This window comes from Atta cephalotes (assembly GCF_000143395.1).
Source record: "Atta cephalotes unplaced genomic scaffold scaffold00043, whole genome shotgun sequence".
Taxonomy (NCBI): Eukaryota; Metazoa; Arthropoda; class Insecta; order Hymenoptera; family Formicidae; genus Atta; species Atta cephalotes.
This window is the reverse complement of record NW_012130107.1, coordinates 1302952-1314629: the sequence shown is the minus strand read 5'-3', so window position 1 is coordinate 1314629 and position 11678 is coordinate 1302952. Positions and strand designations below refer to the sequence as shown.

The 11678-nt window shown below is 34.6% G+C and overlaps 2 protein-coding genes across 2 annotated transcripts in view; both read right to left on the bottom strand.

Moving 5' to 3' along the window:
- Nucleotides 1-71: 71 nt before the first annotated feature.
- On the bottom strand, nt 72-1386 carry LOC105622294 (NADH-ubiquinone oxidoreductase 20 kDa subunit-like). Its single transcript, XM_012203714.1, has 3 exons — nt 1350-1386; nt 388-945; nt 72-293 (listed from the first exon to the last, which is right to left on the bottom strand). The coding sequence occupies exons 1-3, from the start codon at nt 1366-1368 to the stop codon at nt 196-198; spliced, it is 675 nt and encodes a 224-aa protein (XP_012059104.1). The 5' UTR covers nt 1369-1386; the 3' UTR covers nt 72-195.
- Nucleotides 1387-4309: 2923 nt separating this feature from the next.
- LOC105622344 (anoctamin-8-like) overlaps nt 4310-11678 on the bottom strand; it is a 19928-nt gene continuing 12559 nt past the window's right edge. Inside the window, exons 6-14 of the mRNA XM_012203762.1 lie at nt 11224-11331; nt 10076-10150; nt 9696-10013; nt 9237-9251; nt 8091-8288; nt 7059-7350; nt 6159-6464; nt 5293-5560; nt 4310-4850 (exon numbers count right to left, since the gene is read on the bottom strand). Coding sequence (XP_012059152.1) covers nt 4310-4850; nt 5293-5560; nt 6159-6464; nt 7059-7350; nt 8091-8288; nt 9237-9251; nt 9696-10013; nt 10076-10150; nt 11224-11331 — 2121 coding nt within the window. The remainder of the gene's footprint in view (nt 4851-5292; nt 5561-6158; nt 6465-7058; nt 7351-8090; nt 8289-9236; nt 9252-9695; nt 10014-10075; nt 10151-11223; nt 11332-11678) is intronic.

The window sequence follows — 11678 nt, the reverse complement described above, 5'->3', positions numbered from 1 at the left end:
TTTTTAATCAAATAAATGTACATATGAAGTAAACAAGACTGATGTATGGTAATAAAAAAAATTTATTTTTATTGAAATGTGATTTATTTCGATAATCACATTTTTAAATGATATACAACTCCTCTATTGCTTAATTATCAATTATCATACAATTTTTTAATAATTTATACATTTTTTACTATAATATCAGGTACTTTACTTCCTGTACCAAACTTGTGTGGATTGCATACGTTTAATCTTTTTCTGCAATTGAAGAATACCATACAATAGTGCTTCAGCTGTTGGGGGACAACCTACAATATTGAAAGTTTATATTATATTATATAAATATGTATTATACATATACTCTTTTAAATAAGAAGAATATAACTATAATTACAAACTTACCAGGTACGTAAATGTCCACAGGTATTATTCTGTCGCAACCCCTAACCACTGAGTAGCTGTAATGATAATATCCACCTCCATTCGCACAACTTCCCATGGAGATAACCCATCGGGGTTCAGGCATCTGATCATAGATTTTTCTTAAGGCAGGTGCCATTTTATTCGTTAAAGTGCCAGCAACTATAATAACATCTGACTGTCGTGGCGAGGCGCGAAATACCACGCCAAATCTGTCCATATCATATCTAGGCGCAGCGATGTGCATCATCTCCACGGCGCAGCAGGCTAAACCAAAAGTCATTGGCCATAGCGATCCTTTACGTCCCCAATTTAATAAATCATCCGCTCTGGCCAAGGCATACTCTGCCATGTTACCGGGCTTTTGAAAAGGACTGTATGGCTCGACTTTCGGTTTCTCTGGCAGCTGAGTCTTTGCTTCCTGCACTGATGTCTCTGTAGCCATGTCTTTTGTCTGAACCTTCAATGTAGCAGCAGTAACAGGTCCTGATGCTGCTACATTATTACGCACCAGGCACACTAGTCCCTGAGGGACATTATCTATAAAAAAAAAGAAATAAAGAGAAATAAAATGTAAAATAATTAATACAAATAATTAAATATAATTAAATTTTTATTAAATATTATCTTAAATGCATTGAGAAGGTTATGATCGGCATTTTAATCAGTCGAAACATTTCGAAATAAACTATGTAACTATGCAAATAAATAAATGCGCATCAAGTTTTATGATGTATATCAGAGTGCAATCTTATGCAATAGTGCGAGATTAAAACGAAAAGTGAGCAAAAATTGAAGTTTGCTTCAAAACGATATCGATCATCCGCGGTCTAGATGTATGCGGAATTTTATTTGATGTGGAATTAAATATTATGTTTAAAGTATGTCAGCATTGGAACGATCATTTAATGGCAATTAATATAATTCCTGGTAAAATAACTCACGTGTAACAGAACGAAACATTTTCGATCTCACGTCACGAACTTGCTGCTACATTGCAGGTTATATAGGCGCATGCGCCAGTTCCTACTAAAAACCCTCAATTTAAATGGCTGCGTTCAGCAGATAAATGCCCGTATTCATAGTCAGACTTTGTATTTAAGGCTTCCTTAAATTTATCTTTAGATGCTCAGCAACCAATGAAATAAAAAAGTACAGTATCTAAAGGTAAATTTAAAGAAGCCTTAAATATAATATAAGGCCTGACTATGAATACGAGTAAAAGTAGCTTTGCACTGTTATAAAATTCTTTAATATGATTGATTTTGTTCTTAGTTCCTCACTGGATCTAAATAATATATAAACCAATCGTATTAAAGAATTTTACAATAGTTGCAAAACTAGGCTGTGTTTAGAATCATCATCTGAGTATCTAGAGTATCTAGATATTGTTTTATCCATAGTTCTATCATCACAGTTCATTTGTTTTCTGTGGCTGAGTACATTTTTGGAACTTAAAGTGAGAAAGGTATATGTTTGATATTGTCGAAAGTAAGAAAGGGAGTTTTAATGCAGTCTACAAGAACAAAGACAAATCACCTATTTAACATTCGTGAATAACAAGAATAAAATATCTGGATGCATCCGGACGGATTGAAAATGGAAACAGGTCAGTTCATTAATTTCAACAGAACTAATTCTTGTATAATTTTTTCTTTTTTCTTTTGATAAGATTGCTTAAATAATTTTCTAGCAATTACCATTATATAATTATCAGATAAAGTTCTTATATGCAGCACAAATGTTGCACAAAAGTTGCAGCAACACTGCTGCAACATCGCATGTTGCAGCAATGTTGCAGAGATTTTGCAGCGATATTGTTGCAAATTCTATGCTGTATGGAAAGTATATATTGTGTGCTGTTAGTATATACATTTATCTTTGGAACAAAGAGAAGAAGAATGCGATTAGTATTTTGTAGAATATTTTATTGGCTCAATTCTCTTGTTTTATACAAAACATCTAACAAACACAGATGCTTCCGGCTGAATTTATTCCGACCTGCCTTTACGAAAAGCGGCTAATCTATCAATTTTGCATCTAATGCACTTGTGTCTCGCAAATTTCCGAAGGGTACGCTACGTACAACGCGATTATCGGTTTGCTCAACAGTGCTCAATGTGGATGCATCTAATGGTTAATAAATACTAAGCTAACAATTGGTAAATGTAATAAAATGTCATGTATCTATATTTATTTTGTATGTGTGTATGTATACATGTATTCGTGTGTAATACTCAACAACTCTGCGCTAAAGTTCAGCCGCGGACGGGGACATGAGGCTAGGCCATGGAAACCGATTTTACAATCTCTGCGTAACATTTTTCGCTATATACAAAAACGATCATTAGATCCTTTAATTCGTGTCTGGACGAAGAGCTTCGCGTGTGCCATGCACTCTGACTGGTTTTTAACTCATTATCTCATTGCCGGTGAGTTTCACGTGGCCGCGAACTCATCCTGCATTCATATTACATGTCCGATTTTAGGGGACGAAGACACGAAACTTCGAGAGGCGACAACGCGGATGGTCTCGACAATGTGATATGCCTTCGTAGAGATCTATTTAGCAAAAAGTTTGTTTAATCCATTAATGCCTAAAATTTTATAGATTAATTAACAATTTATTACCGCAACAACAACAAAGTTTCCTTCTTCAAAATTTTTCGTTGAGTTTCGCGCCGACTCAGCGGCTCGCTATTCAGCAAGAGTGTAATCGGATACATTATACATTTCTTCTCTGAGAGAGATCTTCGTGATTATTCCAGTTGATTTTCGGTATATTTCTTTATTCCGCGACGAATCGTCGGGTTCATCAGGATTCCGTTACACGCGCGTTATGGAGCACAGCCGAGGATAATTCTGTTTCGGCGTAGAATACTGACGGCACGAACAGAACATTTGGAGCTCAACGATCTACGACGTCGAGCGACCTATAATAGGCTAGGAAAATGTGCAGAGCATCGAATCGAAAAGAAATTAAAATTATCGGAATGAATACGTTCGGTTTCGGAACTGCGCGTTAAAGCGTTTCGAAAATAAAATTTATAATAAGGATTTTACGCAATGCGATAGATTAATTTCAGCTATCTAATGTGTTTCGAGGATAATCTATCTAATTAAAATCTCTGCAAAAATTGGAGTTTGAGAAATTATTAGAAATTAGTAGAAATTAGTAGAAATTAGAAAATTAGTAATAAAGTTCTCCATCTCATAAAATTATCTAATTGATTTTTTTTTGGAAAAATTTTTGGTAAAATTTGTTTTTTGTTCAAAAATTAATACTCTGCAATCTCCCGTGAAATCATTCCGCTATAAATTAGCGAAATTTTTATTTTTCCTTCTCTTCAAAAAAGATAATTATATTTAAAGCTTCGTACTGTTAGCCACGATGTTGTGCAAAACTGCGCAAATTCGTGTTTAAGGATTTTCAGTCCTTATCATGGTCATTATTTGCATACACAAAAAAAAATCTGTAATAGTTATCAAATATTGAATGAAATTACTCAACATTTAATAGCTATTAGCAGATTCCCTTTTCCGTGTAGAATCTTGGAAAATGTACCGCACTCCGTTCCGGAACCGAACCGAACTAGAAATTGCGGTTCGATGCCCTGGATCTAGAGAGCGGTATCGGGAGTAATGTCTACGGAATGTCGTCTATGGGATCCTTGTGTCTGTGATGTATTCGTAAATTGTGCGCCTTTTTCTCTCGTCCGGTAACGCGTACCTGCACGCGGCCCGTCAGGATCTTTTTTTTTTCTCCGTCGCGATTCAATACACGGAGAACGTGATCTCACCGTCGCGCGTCGCGTCGGTTGCGGAAATCCGCGTGTCGCGGTACGCGAACGGCTCTCTACGTAGCGTGGAAACAAAAGTGTGAGAAAGATGAGTCATCAAGCGGCTAATGATTCGGCCGACGCATTTCCATGGCCGCGATGTCGTCCACGGAGATAAGCTTTTCTATGGGGATGCACGAGAGCTCGCCGCCGACGCACGATTGCGGCTGTTGCCACCTGGCCTCCCTTTCCGCTTCCTTGGCCTTAAGTTCGGCTTCCCGTGCGCGGCGTTCCTTCAGCTTTAGCGAGAAGATCGCCACTGAGCGCGCCCGTTTCATCAGGCTTTGCTTCACGCGCGTCTTCTTTGCCTCCCGTTCTTCCTTCGTCGGCTTTTCCTCTTCTTGACTCGAGATAGTCTTGCTGGAATCCGACAGCCCGCTCGAGTCTTTCTCCTTTTCAGCAAGATAAGACTGCCGCTCGCTCGCTCGATGATCGTGCGTTTCACGAGTTTCTCTGGTTTCACGGGTTTCTCGGGTTTCCCGCTGATGATGCTGTTGTTGCTGTTGGTGATATTGTTGCTTCTCCACTTTCTCGCGTTCCTTTTCCTTTTCGGGCGAAAAGCGGAACTTCTGATTTCTATGAGCCGCTACCCAGGGCGGTGCCGATCTTTAAATAAGAAACTAATGTATTAGCACCGAAATATATTCTTTCAATTCTTTGGAGTGGAATCTTACAATCTAAAAAGTGAAAATTGAGCCAGTCTTGAAAAAGAACTCAATTTAATCTTTAAAAGTGAGATTTCACTTTTCAGAATGCGATTCACTTTAAAACTTTTTAGAAATAAAAAGGAATAACATTGAACGATTGAAGGATATATATAAGAAAAATATTGTTATTGTTAGAGATAATATTGTTAGAGATAATGTTAATAAAAAAAATATTTAAAGCTATCAATAAAATAGACGTGTAATCGGAATATTAATCAGAGAAAAGTCATAGTATGTACCCAGCGCAGAAATTTACAACAAAATTGCTATAACATTCTCAATGTTACTGCAATATTGCTGAAATGATCTGTGATGTATGGAATATATTTTATTCCTTGTACCTGAGAAGATCGCTGTCTGAAGAAGAAGCGAGTTCTTTGGAGACGATGCAATCGGTTGACCTGTGCAACGTTAATTCCTCCTCCCGTCCGCTCACTGCAGCGGCACCGCTAATTTCGGAATCACTCGATTTTCGTCCACCTGGTTCTAAACCTAACCGACGTACCCAATCGACGCCGCCGTGTGGTCCGATAGTCAAATGATGGCTGTATTGATCGTTGGTACCGGACGCTTCCGGTTCGTTGCTTAACCATTCCCTCGAGCGTCTTCCTACTGAGAAACTTTTCATCAATGCGACCATTTATGCTTAATGAAATTTTTCGCACGGTTTACTAGAACTTTTGCGATAGGCATTGATACTATGATGTAAGAAGATTATGATTAATACGTCGTCTGCCTAGCAATTTTATATTTTATCTATAGACTTTTATCTATAATAATTTCACATCTTTCCAACAACAATTGAAGTGAGTAGTTTAATTTTAAAAGTTTGTATCTTATACGTTACTTAGAATTTTATTATAGGCATAATAATAAAATATTATGTAATATAATTAAACATGAAAAATATTAATTGTTTGTTGGCATACTTTTTATTTTACATTGTTATCTAACTATTTATCTGATAATAAACAAGGCTCTAAAAATCATAAAGTAAAAAGGATATAGAAATATTGAATTATTGAATTACACAATAACTTTCTACTTATGTCAAAATTTTACGGCATTAACTTTTATAAGAATTAAAAAAAATTTAATCGATCTAATCGTAGCAGACGACGTGTTAATTATTACTTGTATACCATATGATTTAAGTGTTACATAAATTTTTCTTATATAAAATCGCAGTGTATGTGATGAACCAAACCTCGTTCGCCTCCGGGTATGGAACATCTCGGCGTGTTACGAATGTCCCGGGTGACGTTGGAATTATTCTCGGGTAAGAACGGACTGGTCTCGCTACTGCTTCCACCGCTGCCGGGGGTTCCAGCCGTAGGTGGTGTTTCCGCGATCCTCGGCACCGACGCGGCACTCGGTGTTGTCGGGCCACTTGGCGTGTGAGTGGTGGTCGAAGCCAGAGTCGGAGTGTTCGCCTGACTGGACGCATAAGCGGCGCGATCGGAAAGCATCTGCTCTTCGCTTTCTCCGTCTGCTGGACTCACCACGAATCTCCCTGAGTTCGAGCGAAATTAATAGAAGGTAGGAAGAAGGATATAATGCGACAGGCAAAGCGATTAACACTTTCGTGCTGCTAGAGTGGAGATCATTCGCGAACAGGATACCGAATGGACACTCTCTAAAGCTTTTAAAATGAATCTCACTTTGAAGAGTGAAATATCATCTCTTTAAAGTGAGAGTCCACTCCAAGTAATTTAGAAAGCAGATAGTAAAAACCACTGGATCAGGAAAGATAAAATTGAGATATGAAGATATTTCAATTTTTACAAAGTCATATACGGAAAGTTTTGCTGAAATATTTAAAAATTTAGCAAGCTATAGATCTGAAAATAATGCTGTTAGATCATTAAAATAATTATATAGAATAAATTGGTTATTAGAATATCAAAACTTTTTGCAGCACTTTGTTCATCATTTCTTATCTAATTATTTTGATGGCCCAACACAATTATTTTCAGATTTGTATTTAACTAAATATTTTTAGATCTTTTCAACGAAATCTTTCTATGTATAAAATAACTTCGATGTGTTAGGTGATAGGTAGGTAGTGTACACTGATGAGCATCGGAGATAAAGATGAATTAAGTACCTATCACTGTTGTTGGTTGTTGTTCCGGTGACGGAGTCGAAGATAGCCTTCGAACTGCCTCGCGTCTTAAGAATTCCACTTTAGCCATCTCGGTGGCGACCCAATGAGGTATATCGGGAATCGCGCAAATAATCACAAATCGAATAGCGAACATGATGTGTTCCAATGCCACGATTAGTAAAATGGTTTGCGTTGCTGACATCTCCGGAAACATTCGTTGCACCTGTCCACTCAATCCGATTAGAGCGCAGTTTACCAAAATAGCGACCAAGCCCATTGCCTCCATGGCGTTCTATCAAAGTTCCAAAATTAATTATTGATTGAACTATATTTGTCTACAATGTATTTCCGAACTTCGTAGATGGATTTGGCATGCAAAGATATAAAGAAAAGTTCATTCTATTTAACTTTAATTCTATTTAACTTCAATTTATGATTATTCTGCATATATCTACATATATCATTTAATCCCTTATAACTTTTATCCCTTATAACAAGAATATATATTATGCATTAATAAATGACATTTTGTTTATGTCAAAAAAAGATCTTATTTTTTGGAAAAAAATCCATCGATGCGCATAGAACTGTACAAACATATCAGTACACAAGAATATATTAATGAAAATATATGAATCATTCTATATCAATTCTAAATCTTACAAATCTCTTTCTTTTTTAATTGTATACTTGATAATCTTTCTTAAGCATTTCATTAAAAAAATTGATGATAAATTATTTTTGTTTTGATAATCACAATAAAACTTTTTAATAGAGATCACTTACGATATTATGAGAGCTTCCATTAGAGAGCCTAAAATAAATACTTTGAGCACTTGTAAAGGCAACTAATACAACTTAAATATAAATATAAGATTAAATCAGATATGGTAAAATCAGATTAAATTAGATAAGGTAAAATCAGATATGTGATAAATATTTATTAAAATTTTTTTCTAACTATTTTGCTAGCTTATTTTCAAATTTACATTTGTGTATATTATGAACGTTCGAAAATCATTCTTCACTTACTTGCCATGTACCGATATTTGAGACCCTACGCCCGAAAGGTCGTTGAAGCACAAAACATAGTTTGAACGCGTCGCCACGTAATTCGAGCAAATTCCCAAGTAAAGCGGCCATCGCAGCTAATGGAAATGCGGACGAGAAGAGACAGACGTATCCCAGTTGTGATAACATTTCCAAATGCTCTGAAAACGCCCCGTCGTACTGCAAATTGAAAATCATTATTTATTAAGCTTAGGCAACATTATTTTTGTGATTATTATATATATTTTTTACAAGTTATTTGTATATAAATTACAAAACTTACTCAGAGATATTCTTATTAGATTAATTTTATAAATTACATTACATAAAATGTAGTATATTTCTTGGTGAGAACTTTTACTTCGCTATATATAGAAAAAGTAATTATTTTTTATTGCTTATTTATACGAAAATATAAAGACTATATTTATATATATTTTTATATATATTAATATCTACATATATAATGCTAAAAAGATAAGATTTATTAGTTTTGTTGCATATTAAATATATTGTTTATGTATTGTCAATATTTGACAGTAAAATAAATAATGCAAAAATTCATTTAAAATATAACAACTTAAGAAAAATGTTTGTTTAACATGATGCTAATAAAATACATCTATATGTATATATTTAGTTTTGTCTTTGAATAATGAAAGTATTTTGACTTATCGTATTTTGGGTGTGAATCCACGTGCACACATTAAAGAAAATTAAACTTTGGTAAAATACAAGTTGAGAACACGAGGATGCATCTGCGTGATAAACCATAGAGTTCTGTTCCTTTCGGTCACTCTGCATCATTTAAAAAATATGTAGTATTGAAAGATGTATTAGTAAATATTTTATTTAAAAAGTTAATACGTGGAGCTGAAAGATCTTTTTATAACTTTTTTATAATTCGGAACAATATAAAACTATTATTATTTTTTATTAATGTATAAATATTTAGTAAGATTGGAGTTTATATAAAAAAGTAATATTTTGATCGATTAATAATCGCTAGAATGCATTTAAAAAATAATTCAATTATTAAACTTATACTATACATTTTGCATTTTTAAGAAAAATCGAGATTGTTTGTGACAGAAAGGATTGATCTTTAAAGGATGAATGTGATATTACCTTCCTGGTCGATACCTGTGCGTCGTTGATGGAATGGGTGTGAAACGGGATAAAAATCATTAAAATTCTGCAAAAAGAAACGATCTACAAATGCAATGTGACATTGATATTGCTATTAATAGTTTGGCTCAGTCGTCATGCAATATAGAATGCGAAGAGTGCAGTCTGAAAAGAATGGATAGAAAGGTCTTAGGCGAGATAAATGAGTCGATTTACGATACGACGCGTTCGATTCACTCGCAATTTTATATAACACCCTCGAAACTCAAGGAGACCTTGACGGGGCGGCTGAAACATCTATTAAGCATAATCTTGATAGAGAGTTGCTTGATAAGTCTTCCTTATTTTTACACTATATACATTATATTTTCAATTGTGAGTGGTTCGAAGGTCGATATGCGTGTGCGGTGTAGTGTTCCCAGAAAAACGAAAAATCTATTGGCTAAATCTAGACCAAACCTTGAACGTAACGTCACTAAGTAGAGAATTAGTGGGATGCCCTACTCTGTAGAGGGAACTCTCCAATTCTGCCTGGCTGACGTTTCGCGGTTGCTTCGTTTTGCCGCTGTCAGGTCGTTCGTCCTTCTCCTCGGTGTCCTTACCACCCTGTACCTCTTCACCCTCCTGACCGGGAGGTGGCCGTGCCTCGCTAGGACTCAAAGCCCCGAACAATTCGAAGCTCAGCCGTGCTAGCCGTAGTTGCTCGATGAGATATGGCACCGCGGATTCCTTCAGATTACCGATCACTTGACGAGCTATGAGTAGAGCCGCCAATTGCTAAAACGGAAATTTATGTTCTTATATTGTTGTAACATATTACAGGAAAGTTAAATCCTCACCTCTTTGAGTCTCTCTTGATCTTGAAGATAGAAGGCGATGTAAAACAGCGATAGGAAGGAGTTCACAAACTGAAACTGAAATATAGGATAGTCGTTGCAGATTATCTGGAAATCGCAAGGGCGTTAACACATACATTATATGTACAAAATGCACATAAAAGAGCGGTTACGAAGGCTTGTGATGTATAAGATTATTTTAAGCGTAAGCAAAAAAGTGTTCTTTTGCAAAAAGAATGTTCATGCAGCGACAGAGACAGCCAGAGCAGGCACTTCTGCTTTAAAATAAAAAGCTTAAAGTCTACATTGTATTTTTCAAAATGTCCACCTCTAATGTACAATAACTTTTTTCAGATATCGAGTTAATTTTTATTTAATTTATTTGTATGTTTATTTGCAATCGCAGATTAATGCATCAAATTAGATTAATCTGAGCAGTGAAATTATTTTTATTTTTATTTTAGTCATAAAATTTTATAAGTGAACAAGTTTTAGAAATCTAATTTTTATCTTCAGTACATTTATATTTTACACAGAATTTATTGTGTCATATTCTGAATTCAAATATATCATATAAAAATAGTTATAAAAGAATAAATTGAGATTAAAAATTATATGTATGTAAGTTTTTTCTATAAGAAAGTCTTTCTGTTTGATCATTTACATAGCAATAATGTTATATAATGTATCCAATGAATTGTTTTTGAATTGTTTTGAATTTGATATAATGAATAAAAAAATGATTGTAGTAATTATGACATAGTTCATTAAAGCATTATTAAACTCCTTTGAATATAATTATATATATATTTACATTTGATTTCAAGAATCAATGCAAAATTAATTCTTGATCAAACAATTAACTGCAAAACAATTACAATAATAGGTCATCAAGGGATACAAATTATAATATCTACATATTATACTCACAATTACATAATATAATCTATCATTAATTATCAATAACTAATTAATGTTTTTTCAATTCGATTTTATTTAATGCTGTCGAAAAATATATTTGTAATGACAAGAGCATAAATCTTTTTGTATTTATTTAATATTATTTATCGTATTTAATTAGAGGGGACATGTGTACGTTTAACACAACATTGATATTCTATTCGTTGAAAATGGAGAGTTCTTCTTATTACCAGTGCCACTTTGTAGATCAGATGATTCTCGTACTCGGTGTCTAGTCGATAGTTTTCTGCGTCCAACACACAAAAATCACAAATACTATCTACCGTACCATGAACGCTCTCCAGAATTTAAATGATAACGAAACTGTATCTATAATATGTCACGAGTTTAATCACATAAAAAAAAACAAAACAACAATCTTTCATGTAAATGTATGATGTTTTCGTTACATAATCTTTTAATTATTCTCTAGAAGAAGCTAAGCTGTGGAAAAATTATCGAAAGTATATGCTATGCTTTTGAACTAGACGTGCATAGTGTACCGTAGAATACATATATCGATGCGAAAAAGTCGGCAAATGGCAATTGTTCGTATTTTGAGTCGCACGGAGATACGATTATGTCAAAAGAGAGAGAGGAAGAGAGAGAGAGAGAGAGAGAGAGAGAGAGAGAGAGAGAAGAGAGA